The 14,296-nt window shown below is 43.2% G+C and overlaps 3 protein-coding genes across 5 annotated transcripts in view; 2 read left to right on the forward strand and 1 right to left on the reverse strand.

Annotated features, from left to right (window-relative positions):
* The window catches only part of LOC108154093, a 37,087-nt gene extending 35,718 nt beyond the window's left edge, over positions 1–1,369 (reverse strand). For all 3 annotated transcript variants that reach the window (XM_017284210.2, XM_017284209.2, XM_033388727.1), the window contains exon 1: positions 1,173–1,369. The gene's annotated coding sequence lies outside the window, so the exon portion shown is untranslated. The remainder of the gene's footprint in view (positions 1–1,172) is intronic.
* A 9,868-nt stretch (positions 1,370–11,237) lies between these two features.
* LOC108155282 (protein FAM114A2) lies at positions 11,238–12,947 on the forward strand. Its single transcript, XM_017285998.2, has 2 exons — positions 11,238–12,348; positions 12,402–12,947. The coding sequence occupies exons 1-2, from the start codon at positions 11,339–11,341 to the stop codon at positions 12,802–12,804; spliced, it is 1,413 nt and encodes a 470-aa protein (XP_017141487.1). The 5' UTR covers positions 11,238–11,338; the 3' UTR covers positions 12,805–12,947.
* A 288-nt stretch (positions 12,948–13,235) lies between these two features.
* LOC108155284 (uroporphyrinogen-III synthase) lies at positions 13,236–14,090 on the forward strand. The gene has a single exon (XM_017286001.2). The coding sequence runs from the start codon at positions 13,252–13,254 to the stop codon at positions 14,014–14,016; it is 765 nt and encodes a 254-aa protein (XP_017141490.1). The 5' UTR covers positions 13,236–13,251; the 3' UTR covers positions 14,017–14,090.
* The last annotated feature ends 206 nt before the right edge of the window (positions 14,091–14,296 follow it).

Consider the following 14,296-nt stretch of genomic DNA (forward strand, 5'->3'; position numbering starts at 1 on the left):
TTTTTTACGGAAATACATCGGATATTTTTTTGTAGCATTTATAAACTTTAGCGCCGTACCGCTTTTCTGAATTCAGAAAATGTACACAATTTCAGTTGTTTACTTGTCCGCGAGTGGGTTTGTTTTGGGGCGGCAAGGCCGTTTTCAAATACGCCCGCCTACGAATGTTGCTAGGGCCTAAAAATGTTGTCCGGCAACAAACGAGTGTTGCTAAGGAAAAAAGGGTATGGACAAGAACCAAAACGGGCCAGGAAATAACACGCATGCAATGTAAAATCCACCCCAAAAACATACCTTGATTGTTAGCAGAACTTGTATGCAATCACAGCATATTGTTGATCAAAGTGGGTAAGGTAAGATTCGGATGAGCCTTGGAATGTTGCGAGGCGGACTTTCCCCATCGAGCATACCTTTCCATGGCACAGTGGTTCGAGTTCGCTCGGCTGGTTCGATCAAACCAAAGCAACTTTCGTGTAGCCAGAAAGCATGTTGCCGGCAACAATGTAAAACAAACATTCATCATTTCAAATGAATGGGTTTGAACCCAGTATTGGGAAGGATTAATTTCAATTGTAGCGTAAGACCTAGAGCAGGATGCAGATTGGGGAAATCAACTTATGGAAGATTAACCGGAATAAATATTTCCAACAAACCTAGCCTCCTTAGGCAAGCAGCCTCACCTTGTCTATAATAATACCATGGAATCAGCTGTTCTCGGAGGGAAGATAAAAAGAGAGAGAGAGAGAGCATCTCCATCACCATCTAAACGACAATTATGCAAAAGGGAGAGGGGCTGATAATAACTGGTAGCATTGTACAGGCTCAGGCTCAGACTCGGAAAATTAATTTGCATGCTGCGCGTTGCTCGAGCTTCTGAAACGGCGTGGGAATGCAGGCGGCATGCTCTGTTATTGTTCCCCCTTACACTTTGAATTTCCGCTTCGCTCTTTATGTTTGGGTTCTGTTCTGTTCTGTTGCTTTGCCTGTCTATCCGTAGACCAAAAAAGGGTTAAAATGGAATCTTCGAGGACAGGACGTTTACTTGGCACACATTACAAACACACGCACAGAAAAAAGCTAAATATGATATATTAATTGTAAGAACCCACGTTTTGCTAGTGCCATTTTCATATTTCACACAATTCGAAGTGCAAAGCGCTATTTTTACTTACATTTTTACCGAGATCACGCCGCCAGCATAGCCGGCGGCACAGTTAGCTTCGCCCATGCAACGATAATTTTATATATTCTTTCACTTCAAGTAAAAACAAATTAAGCCCGGATTTATTGTGAAAATTTTGTTTAGTCAATGTTTTTGCTGATTTTTTTCCCGCAGCACCGCGTTAGTGTTGTCGACCGTGTGACCGACCCTCAAAAATATACCGTCACATTTAAAAAATATACCGTAAATATACTGACCAACTCAAGTTCTATTACACATATTCCTCGTTTTTGATATTCCGTCGAATATTACTAGCTAGATAGAATATTTAGCCATGCCCACATAATTTTAGGCCGTTGATGAATAAATTTTCTTCAAGATTGGTTAGTTTTTAGTCCTTGCTTTTATTGCATTTTGACTAAAACAAGGCTTAAACCAAATAGTTCAACAAAAAGAACAGTCGCAATGTTGCTGGTATTTGAAGACATGATGCGTGTATAGGAATTTTTATACCCTATTTAATTAATTTTATATGAAGATTAAGAACTTTTCTCAAATTGATATGTTTTAGACATATTCATGTATATTATTAGTGTCTTGTATATATTTATCTCGATCCTGATACCTACGGAGCATTTGATGACAAACATTTTCTCAGTTTTATAACATCCTTTTCGCTAGGGTATGACAATTAATGTTGCCGGTAATCATTGTTGTCAACCGGCTATGACGATTAATTCTTGGTTATTCTTTCTTCCGTTGAATATTCCCAGCTATATAGATCTCTCAGTTTTGCCCAGATAATTTTATATTATTGCTGAATCAATTTTAATCAGGATTAACTACTTTTAAGTACTTGCATGTTTTTTGTTTTGACAAAAACACGGTTTCAACAATAGTCGCAGGCTGTGACGTCAATGTTGCTGGTATTTGCAGACTCATTTGTTGTCAACCAGAGTGTGGTCATTTGTATACCCTATAACCTGTTTTCCAACCTGCTTTCAAACGTAATTAGTAAAGACCTTGTCTTAGATTACATTTTTTTTGGTCTATTCATGCATTTGATTAGGTGTTTGTAAATAAATCCTTGTAAGTATTTTATTTTGACTAAAATACGGTTTTCAAGTAAATGTTGCCGCAACTTTTGTGTATGGAATGGGACTCATTGCTGTGAACCGGTTATTACCGATTCATACCCGATTCAAGTAAATACCGAAATATACGGTCTCATTTTCAAAATATACCGACGAATTATTCATATTCCTCGATTTTGATAATACGTCAAATATTACTAGCTAGATAGAATATTTAGCCCTGCCCACATAGTTTTATCCAGTTAATGAACCTATTTTCTAGTTGATTGGCTTATTTTAAAGACTTGACTTATTTTCCTGCTACGGCGATTGCTTTGATTGTTTTTGCCTTAATTTTGGTTCCTTAGCATGAAGAAACAAGCTTGACCCACTCATGCCCCCTCTTTTTAAAGAGTTCAACTATTTTAGGTAAATGGCGAAAAATATTAACGATATTAAATTCTTCTTGTAGAGCCATGCCATCTTTCATCTGAAATTTAAAAAAAAAAACACGATATCTTTAATCTGAACTGCGCTAAAATGATCAAATTTGCATTATTTTCAGTGGAATGTTAAAATACCCCCTTGGTTTACAATGGGTTAATCGTTCTCCTTCAAGGATTGGAAACCATATTCCTCAATTTTTATATTCAATTTGATCTTAATAGCTAGGTAGGACTTCCATACTTGAATACATAATTTTATCCAATAGATAGATCAATTTTCTACAAGATATTCTTATTTTAGGGACTCCTTGTTTTTGGATTTGGTAAAAGAAAAGAGTAATTGTTCCTATTGCTTAATTTTGGTATTCTGTAGAATAATGCTGGGGAAATAAAACCTTCTGCTCTGCCCACATAATGATGAGTAAATTTCCTACAAGATTAATTACTTATAAGTACTCCCATTAACATATTAAGACAGAGCCTTTAACCGATTAAGAGAGAGCGAAAAAGAGCCGAGTGGCGCCGCCACAATATGTGCTGTTGGGCGCCAAAACTTTCATCCAAAATTTTGTAGTGGACAACGGTTAGTAGGACTGATGTTTTCCTCAGAGGTCGACCAGCACGCTATCATTCCGGCTACTGTCTCGTCGGCAAAAGGGTGGTGTTCTTTTTATTTGTCTATTAGCTTCCCCTTGTTTGTGGTTCCCCTCTGCTGTGCCTTCCCCTTGCCAGGTGGATTTATGTTGAAGCGGTGCTCTTTTGCCTTGATATTACACTGAGATTATTATCGCCTCTGCTGTGCTCTAGGTTCCCCTTGTTTAGGGTTCCCCTCTGCTGTGCCTTCCCCTTGCCAGGTGGATTTATGTTGAAGTGGTGCTCTTTGCCTTGAGATTTAACTGAGGCTGGGGCGCCAAACCTAAGGGGTAGCAAAAGTTCCGACTGCTTGAATAAATGTACTGCTGCGGCGCTGCAAAGCTCTCCTCCACTTACCCGCGGATCTGCCCCAATTTAGCAGTGGAATTTCTTTGCTGACTGCTTTTCTTTCTCTTTTTAGCAAGCTCGCGCACTTTTCCGAATCTAAGCAAAAAAATTGTCCTTTACTCTTCACACTTCACTTTAAACCGCTAGGTTGATCAACGTACCTACTTCCTGAGCTTCACTAGAAGCTACCAGTTGGCTCAGTGTCCAAGACGAAAAAGAGCGAATGCTATTCTGCCTCGACACTCGGACCCTACTTTCTCTGCTCGACCCTTCAACTGTCAACTTCCATTACTCTTTCCTCAGATACGATCCTTGACCTATAGGTGGCGCGTTTATTTTTTCTTTTTCTTCCACCCCCAGTGCTGTTAGGACGCACAGATGTACCTGAATTTTGGTCTGCCGAGAAGCTATTCTATTCCCCGAGTGAATTTCCCCAAAGCTACAGGGCACTTTACAATTTTAGACCTAAAAAATTCAAAAATTATATTAAAAACCTGCGTACAGACTGCACCTGGAGCCATGTCCCAGGCCACATCGAATACTAATTCGTGATCAACATCGATAGTGCTTTCTTCTTTATCGGGTGCAGCCTGCCAGATTCGAATCTCGGAATCTAGCCCTGTGATTTCCCACTGGTCTGACACGCCCGCATATTTCAATTTCAAGTTTAAAGTCCATTTACTTACTGCTGCTGCTGCCTCCATTTTATTGGGCGAGCTGCTGTCATTCGCGGCCACAACTAAAGTGGGTTTCGGGTTTGCAGTCTCATAGATCATTATCAAATGATAAGATGGTGTCGTGGGTGCCTGCTAGTGTTGCACTTGTACTTGCTGGGCCGTCTTCTGTGCCTGAGCCTGCACCTTCGATTGACCGTAAGTCGGCAGATGCTGCTGCTGCTGCTGTTGGTGATGTGGCGACTGTTGGTGTATGGGCGATTGATGCTGCACTTCTTGTTGCTGCTGTTGTTGAGCTGTTCCCACTCGTGGTTGCGGCTGTGCCGCCACTGGTGGCACAACCACTTGTTGCTGTCGCGTTGGCTGTGGTTGCTGCTGCTGCTGTGCAGCGGGTAGTCGTGCCTGTTGCGCCGCCTGTTGCTGCGCCGGCGATTGGTTTTGCTGCTCCTCTGCAACGGAACTCCAAAAAGCCATCATGTCTTTTACATATAGTTCACTGACACTCCGAGCAGTGTCGACGATATGTTGCCGATAGCTGTGGGGCAGACCGGCTCCCGGTGGAGCTGCGCGCGGCACATACGTTTGGGCGTACTCCGCTCTCACCGCTGACGGAGGCAGAAGAGGAGCAGGGCACGGGTAGGATAACAGATCCAAGTTTTGCGGACGTGCTGCAGTCCAGCTCTAAGCTTCAACAACTCTACAAAAGACTGCTAGCGCGGAAGAAGATAGGCCACAAGATGAAATCGAATGAGGTATGTCTACTATGCACCGGAGCTATCAATATGTACAGAAAGGAAGGACTTCAGCTGATATTCTCCCAATGTAATGAGCTGGGCAGGCAGCTGTTGGAGCTGTGTCCCCACGAGGGGGACGTTTGGTGCCCGAAGGTGGGAGCTAATTGTATATACAATCGGATTCGTACTCTAAGGAGAACCCCGGAACAAAAAGAACGGGTAAGTTGTAACTGTAACAACAAAATCGTACAAACAATTAATGCAAATTTTCACCAAGCAGGATGCCTTGCGGAAGCGAAGAAAGCGTGAGGAAGAAAAACGTTCCTCTGCCACATCTGCCATGACCAGCGACTGGGATCCTGGGACATTGCAGGACACGCCACTTTCGTAATCTACCTAGGAATACCTAGGTAAGATGTTATTTTCCAAAAGTTCTTGGAATTCGAATTTTTGTAGAGTTTATTTAAGAATATATTTTTGATATTTTGTGCCTTTTAAATGGCCATATACATCTGCAATCTAATTGTATCTGTGCTTAATTATTATTTTCAAATAGATCTAAATGATTGTTTGCGATGTCATTTTCAATGAATATATTAAGATCTCAGGAATTCTCCGTTTTCACTTTATGGACAGAAGTATTTAATTTATGATTTTTTTAACGTAATCCAACTCTGAAATAAAGATATGAATTATACCTTAAAGGGTAATTATATTGTATACATGTACACATACAGACTGCAGGGGTCGATCAATTTAGCCTCCTCTTCATCGGAAAATTCTTTGCGCTCTGCCACCAGAAAGCCGTTGCCAAATCGCACCTGATTGATCTCGCTTATCGTCGAGTCCACGTCCGCTCCTGACTTCAGGTGAACCATGCAGTAGCGCGGCTCCAAGCGACTGGGCACACCTACATCTCTGATTGCCGGGGATAGTCCAGCCACCATGGCTGTGGATATTTCAGGGTCAGGAAAAGGAATAACCAGTACAACAGAGGCGGTATCTTCGCAAGACTTCGAGCCCAACTCGCGCTCCAGCTCCAAACACTTGAGCGACTCCATTCGACGTACTCTTGCCATCTCCCGCCGCTACAGTTTGTTCCCGTGAATATCTGAGCCAACAAAATGGTACTCCTCATTGGTACTCCGAATCTTGTACCCAATTATTTATAAACACAATCGTCACTGTCGATGCTTCTTGATTAGGGATCGGATATAAGAATACATATTTATTTCCACTGTCACTGGTTGGGAATGGGCCTGCTATATCCATTGCGATCCTCTCAAACGTTGCTCCTGATTGTAATAAATGCAATCGGCCGTGTCACTCGAGAGGGGCATTCCCATGATATGGGAGTTGGTGTGATCAACTTGATCTCCAACCTCCACCATTATGGAAATGCTTAACGACGAAATACATTTGAAGTGGGACGTGCGTGGCAACAAGTGGAAGGTGCTAGCGATAGCAGCCTTCAACTTGGATGGAAGGATTTTCCATTTCCTCCACGTGAAGCTGGTAATATTCATTAGAATGAATATTTTTTGGTATTCTAATCAATTAAATTATTGGCAGGCCCTCGTAACGCATGAGGTCTTGGGCAGCGATCCGATCCAGTCCGGTGTGTCCTTTGTCCTCGACAACATTCGTCGGCGAGGATATGGCCCGCGACTGATGGCCATCATATGCGATGGATGCCTCGGCAGGAGTACCCTGTGCTATGGGATAGCGCGTTCACCTGCGCAATCTATAGGCGGAGGAGATCTCGGTGACGGACACGGTGCTGGAGCAGCTGTACTACCTGACCTTCACAGCCAACCACTGGCAGGACACTATCTATCCACCGATCCCGACGTACCCCACAGATCCCGACAACGTCGTACGGAACCGGCTTACCACGGAGGTGGCACAGGTGAAACGCCTTGTTCAACGGGTTGTTTCGTATCCGGTCGCAGCTTTCACCACCTTGTGCAGGCTGGACAGCACAAACATGGAGCTGCACGAAGATTTCACCAGAACCCCTTATAAAACCGAACCTTGCTACGGCTCGCGTATTTGATGGCCCCAATAAAAATACAGGTGATGTCAATTTTAAAAGAACAAACTGCTAGAGGCAAGAGACAGGGGCTCAGGAGGAGTGCCACCACTACAAACAGCAATAGCATCTACACATCCGCATGACGATGACAACGACGACGGTCAGTGGACCGACTACGATCCTTTCTATGAGCTGGATGGCCTGAGCCAAGTGTGGAGGGCGCAAATAAGCAGCGCGCATTCCATCGACGCTATACTGGAAGGAAACAGCAGAAACTCCTCGCCAAAACACAGGGTACCGTTCGAACTTCGAACTCTCGCCACAAATGTGGCCGCGACCGGTGGGCGTGTCGCCAGCAGTCAAGAGACCTCAATCGGAGCCGAAAACAGAACCAATGCCGCAGACTAAACCGAAGCCACAGACAGAACCGAAGCCGAGCACGAGAACGACGACAGCCTGCGAATGTGCACTATCACAATCATTTGATACTGGACGGAGGTGAGTTCACCCAACCGGGAACCTATGCCGATCTCGTCGAGGATATGCAATTCTCCACCGGCTCCACAATAGATTGCATTCTGGATGCTCGAGATCTCCAATTCGACTCCGCGTGCAGTGTGTTGTAGCTCACGTACCAGGGTGCATTATTGATTGCTCTGAGGGCTTTGTGTTGTAATGTTTGCAATTTGTCCATTTTCGTGCTTGATGTTAGGGGTCCCCAGACTGGCATGGCATACTGCCACATTGGGGCAACCAGTTGCTTGAATATACTAAGGAATGTGCCGAAAAGAAACTGCACACTTACAATCGTCAATTTCTCGCAGTGCGAGCTTTCGATCATGCCGTTCGATGCACCGTTAGAAAGCTTGAGAAATTCTGCGTTGTTTGCATGTTCCTTTTTCACTATTCGCTTATCAGTTTCAAGAGGAAGAGGAATTGAAGAGGAAGTTCGCAAAAAAATTGTGCACAATTATTGCACAGAAAAAGGTGTGTCTTACAGACAATTAGCTAAACGCTACAAAGTTAGTGTTAATAGTGTTAAAAATATTATAATTAAGTTTGGAGAGACATGTTCTTTAAAATATTTACCAAAAACTGGGAGAAAAAAGGGTCCAAGGGATCAAAATATTGATGAAAAAGTATTAGCCTTAATCCACAAACATAACACGATGTCCGTTCGAGAATTGGCAAAAAAAGCGCGAACAACAACAATTCAACAACAACAATTCAACAATTCAAGTTGATAAATTTGGGGAGAAAGTGCTAATATGGCAGGCCATTTGCACCTGTGGCCTAAGAACCAGTGCTTTTTTCACAAAAGGGACAATCAACGCCGATGTGTACATGAAGGAGTGTTTGAAAAAGCGTCTTATACCTTTTTATGAAAAACACAATGTGTCAAGAATATTTTGGCCAGATCTGGCGTCCGCGCACTATGCCCGCTCAACTTTAGCGCTACTTGACTCAAAAGGCATCAATTTCGTGTCAAAAGAGGAGAACCCACCAAATTGCCCAGAGCTCCGGCCAATTGAGCGATATTGGGCATTAGTTAAAAGAAATTTAAAGAAGGATGGTAGTCTCTCCGAAAACATGGAAGATATGAAAAAAAACTGGATGCGTGCGACCCGTAGGATAACCAAAGAGTGTGTGCAGAACTTAATGAGCGGTGTTAAGCAAAAAGTTCGATCAAAAATAAGAGGCTAGACATTTTTTTAAATTTATTAACAAAATTGAAAGTTAATGTTTTTCTCTAAAATTAAAAAAAATTAAAATTGAAATCGGAACGAAAACATCGAAGTTATAAGAAAAACAAAGTGTGCAGTTTCTTTTCGGCACATTCCTTATATTCGCATATATTTTCTGGAAGCAAGTGTATCGCTTACAGTTTTCATCGATTCGTTTCCTCAAAGGTTTCAGCAAGAGACAGCCGGAAAGAGAGACGAGAGATGCGTGCAAAGAAAAAAGTTGTAGGCAAAGCTAAAGCCGGGAGTGGGGATACAGGATCTGCAACCACCGCGACCAAAGGAGCGAAAGGGGAAGCGTCCAGGAGTGCGAGACAGTCGGACCGATTTGCGGCGTCAAGTAGTGGACCGCAATTTAAATTGAACAGCACAACGATGTCATAGAGCAGACAGCCGAAGCCACAGACAGAACCGAAGCCGAGTACGAGAACAACGAAAGCCTCCGAATGTGCACCAACAGATTTTTGTTTTTGTTTTCCGTTTTGTTATTGTGCGGAAATATCGGAGCTCTCGAAACTGTAGACACTTTCAAACAAGAACCTCCTGGCCATGTGCAAGGAGCACGGCCTGCCCTCCGTCGGGGTGGCCGACAGCCCCGCCGAGGGTTTATTTAATCTAAGTTTTAATTAGCTTTTAAATAATTTAGTTTTAAACAATTTAAACCGACTAATAGAATCAAAAGCCATGCCCCCCGAGAAGAAGATTCGTTGCGGAGGTTCAATTACGCTCCAAGAAGTGTGGTTGCGGAGGTTCGATTACGCTCCGAGAAGTGTGGTTGCGGAGGTTCAATTACGCTCCGAGAAGTGTGGTTGCGGAGGTTCTGGGGTGCCATGGTGCGCACGGTGCTGACTCCCTCCGCACTAGGTTTAGAAGAGAAGATGTTTACAGTAAAAAAAAAAAAAATAAAGTGGCGTGGATTCGACTGTGCCTTTTTATAGCAATTGGCAGCGCCGCCATTTGCGAAAATGACTTCGAAGTAGCGCAGTCGCGCCGCCGCAGGTCTGCCTTGCAAGAGCGAGAGAGATATATCGGCTGTCGCTGCATGTGTGAGATTTTGTATGTGCTTGCTTCTGAGTACAACAAAAATACGTCAGCCGACAGCGCAGCCGCAGCTGGTGTCTCTCTGTCTCTCTCTCTCTCTGCTTTTGCAAGATAGCAGAAAAGGGTGGGTTTTGTGTTATATATTTATTGTATACTTACAGTGCCGCTCAACTGAATAGGTTCAACAATTTTCCAAAGTCAAACCGCTATATCTTTTTAACCAGCTTACCGATTAATATGAAACAATTGTTTGTGCATAGATTGATTCATTGTTAATAAAGCAAGAAAGTTTGTGGTTTCCAGGACACGTTTTTAAAGCTATTTATTAATTTTTTCAAAAACATTACAAACGAGGGGGAACGTTGTGAGATAATGTTAAGCGACGCGACAAAGAGTGCGTGCAAGAGAGACAGAAAATCAGTCTGAGCGTGACGTCGGGCGTTGCGTAGCCACTGCAAATTGATGTGTTCCTTTTGGCTTTAAAAATGATCCGATCTAATCCAGATTCAGCAACCGGATAGATATGGTCATTCTCTATGATTGTGCGTTTTTAGTTTTCTCGAATCTGCACTATTGTGGATGCAACAGATTTTCGTTCTTTGTGGGGGCGGAAGGGGGTGGGGCGAAATTCTGAGATATATGTTTTATAGTGAGATCTAACAGGAGTACGGATACCAAGTTTGGTTACTCTAGCGTTAATGGTCTCTGAGATTTGTGGATGTAAGCCGTAGTATAGGCCTTTGTATACCCTATTTTGTTAATTTTATATGAAAGCATAAATATTGATATGAAGATAAAACGTAACTAATAAAGACCTTTTCTCAAATTGACATTTTTTAAACATATTCATGTATATGATGAGTGTTTTGTATATATATCTCGACAAGATGCTCAGTGAAAAACAGGAACAAAAGAGAAGTGAAAAAATCGGTCTTTGCTTGAGAGAAGAGCGAGTTGAGCAAAAACAGATTTGATCGGGTCTTTTCAGTCCATTTTCTCAATGTGTCCGTCAATGAGAGGTTTTTATCAGACACGCCGAAAGTGTCAACAGTTATTTGCGAGCTATGAATGGGACTCATTGTTGTGAACCGGTTATTACGACTAATTCTTGGTTAATCTTTCTTCCGTCGAATATTCCCAGCTATATAGATATCTTATTTTTGCCCAGATAATTTTATATGATTGCTGAATCAATTTTGATTAACTACTTTTAAGTACTCGAAAATCTTTTATTTTGACAAAAAAACGATTTCAACAAAAATTTTCAATGTCGCATATATATTTTTAAAGCGGAAATAGTCGGCTGTTATGTTGTTGTTTTTCGCAACAAAGTCGGTACTTTTTACAACAGTGTGGCAACTCTCTTCAACAGCTGTTCGTTTTCAAGCACACTGGCAGCCCCAGCCATTGGACAGCAAAATCTACGTGGAGCAAAGTGATTTTCGAAATTATGGCAAATAAACTAGAAAAGCATGAGGAGGCGTCTAACGATTGGAATCAGAGTGATGAAGACGACAATTGGGATGACTGGGGCGATGACGATGATAAGTTTGTTCACGTGGAGAAGGAGCAACCGCAGGAAAGCACTGACGACAGAAGCAACGCAAAAGGAAAAGAGGAGAAACCACTGGAGCAGCTAAAATCGCAGGCGGAAACCACAGCTCCAGCTCCAGAACTTTCCTCATCTTCCTCGTGGGGCCTGTGGGGAGGAAAACTGAGCTCTGTCCTCCACACGGCCACCGAGGGATTGGGGAATATAACCACACAAGTGAATCAGGGCTTGAGTCAGATTATAGGTGTACCCGATCCAGAGGAGCTGGCACGTTTGAATGCCGCAGAAAAGGCAAAAGAGGAGACGACCGTCGTCAGTCCCAAAAAAACACCATCAGCGACACCAGTCGATCCCAATCAGGAGAATGCATTTGGTCTGGGTTTCGTCACGAATCTGGGTTCCAAAGTCCTAAACACGGGACTGGACACCCTCGAGGGCATTGGCAAGAAGACCATGACCATACTGCAGGACAACGATCCCAAGTTGATGAACAAAAGGAAGCTTCTGGGTCTCGAGGCGAACAAACCCAATTTGAGTGCATTGCTGCTGGAGGCCAAAAAGGATGCGGATCAAATGGAGGAATCGCTGATGCAGCTCCAGTTGGAAAAGAAAAAGGCGCAACTACGCTTTGAGATTCTCTTCGAGAACTACTGCGGTCTGGTGCACTACGAGGCATTGGAAATCTTATCCAAAGAGTCGCGCCTGAAGCTGGACACGCTCTTGGATGCGGTCAGTGGAAATGCCCTGGCCGATCTGAAAGAGACCATTAGCGAGGTGAAGGAACTGCTGGAACTGGAGGATCTGGAGTGCGAGAGCGAAGGCGACTATAAGCCCGAGGAGCTGGGCGAACGTCTGTCGGCTACCATAGCAGACGCCGAACTGGGGATTCAATTTGAAGAGGTGGCAAAGTGAGTATCTGGCTGTCCCCCAGGAAAAGCTTTCAATAAACTCATTTTTCCAGCCACTGGAAGCAGTCACTCACTTGGTTAAAGTCGGAAGAGGCCACCACATCAGATCTGGAGCAGGCCTATGCCAAGAGCATACACGCCCTGAGCGAAGCCTGTGCCTTGGAAATGTGTAAGCTGCACAAGATTGCCGAACTGCTGCTGGTGAAGCAGCATCACAGCACCGCCAATGAGGTCGACGGCATTGTCAATCTCTGCAAGCAATGCAATGGCCATCTCCAGGGTCTCAGCCATCGCTATGCGGCATTACTGAGCAGCAAGGGTGCTTCTTCCCCCGACACTGCAGAGGAGTCCAAGGAGAGGGTCAACACATTCTTTGCCGAAATGTTTGCCGCCGTGCAATACGTCGAGCAGGCCTACAAGCTCTTTACGCCCATTTTGCAAATGGGGGCGGTCTAGCGGGAGATTCTGATTGTTCTGATCTATGAATTTTATATTTGTTGTAATTCATACAATTATTAATATGATTGTTTAGTTAATCTCTCTGTAAGTCTTATTTGTTTTCCATAAATTACTATAAATGTACACAAATTTTGAATCTATGCAGATTATTGTGATAACACATTCCAAGACGACACATTTTGAAGAGTTTGTTTTTAGAAATGATGTATGTATTATGGTAGTTCTAAGAAAGAAAGGAATATGTTCCCCTTCATATTACATTCCCCTGTCATAGATCACACTTTTTCAACATCATGAGTGCTATGACAATTTTCAAACAAACAACAGATCCGATACCCATCTGAAAACTTACAATTCATTACAATTCAAACAAACAACCGATCGGTTCTGTTTCCAAACAAAAATTAACGTTTTTTTTCGAGCTCTAAAAATTGTATTACAACAATGGCTAATCGCCAAAAGCGAATAGTTATCCTATTGAAGGGCCACACCGCGGACTATGATCGGAGCCAGGCAATGCGTCAGAGTAATTTAAGTCCCATTTACATACCCCCATCGCAGATTGTGATGAAGAACCTGGGCTTGCTGAAGGCCAAACTTGAGGCGCCGCACAGATATGCCGGAATTATCTTCCCCGGACCGCGCAGTGTCCAGGCCGTGTACGAGGCACTGGGCAATAATGGTGCGATGCCAAATTGCTGGCGTGCCTTGCATAACTATGCCTTGGGCGCAAGTACCCATAGCAGGGCATACATGACTCTACGAAAGTTTCCGACGCTTGGAGATCGTGTGGTGAGTGCCCACAACCTGTGCGACCTGATTGTGGAGACCATTGGACCGAAAAGAGACTTGCCCTTTCTCCTGCCTTACGGGAATGAGGCCGGCAATACGCTGCGTATCCGACTGGTGGCTCAGGGGTTTCGTGTGGATTCTTGTGAAGTGTACGAGAATCAAATCCATCCGAATTTTACAAACGACATGAAAAAGGTGCTCAAGGCCAAACAACTGGAGACCATAGTGTTCCACAGTCTGGCCAGCGTGAGGAGTGCATCGGAGTTTTTCAGCAAATATAAGGTTTCTGTGAACGATCGCAAACTTATTGCTGTGGGAGCTGCTGCCCAAAAGGCCATGGCGGAGGCAAAACTTCCTGTGAGCGCTGTGGTGAACTCCTATAGCGTAGATCAGTTGATAAAAGCCATCAAACACTAATTTAGATGGGAAACTGTTGCCATATTTCATTAAAATTTTAATTGTTTTCATTTCTGGTATATGCATGAATGTAATCGAAATTTTATTAATGTATCAAGGAAAGATATCGCCAAAAGACATAAATTATAATCCAAAGAGATAAACACTTAAATTTATCGTTATATTTGAAATTCGGATTTGGTTGGTCATTTTAGAATCGTAAGGTAACACTGTTATTAACCCTTATGATGTGTTATTCTAGTATTACTATTATTACAACAGTAAATGAGATAATTGTGCT

The sequence above is a fragment of the Drosophila miranda genome, chromosome 2, assembly GCF_003369915.1.
Source record: "Drosophila miranda strain MSH22 chromosome 2, D.miranda_PacBio2.1, whole genome shotgun sequence".
Lineage (NCBI taxonomy): Eukaryota > Metazoa > Arthropoda > Insecta > Diptera > Drosophilidae > Drosophila > Drosophila miranda.

Bases quoted from the DNA above. Each gene is read 5' to 3' on its own strand.
- LOC108155282 (XM_017285998.2), top strand. From the start codon at position 11,339: ATGGCAAATAAACTAGAAAAGCATGAGGAGGCGTCTAACGATTGGAAT. The intron at 12,349-12,401 runs GTGAGTATCTGG...TCATTTTTCCAG, and splicing joins CAATTTGAAGAGGTGGCAAA to CCACTGGAAGCAGTCACTCA.
- LOC108155284 (XM_017286001.2), top strand. From the start codon at position 13,252: ATGGCTAATCGCCAAAAGCGAATAGTTATCCTATTGAAGGGCCACACC.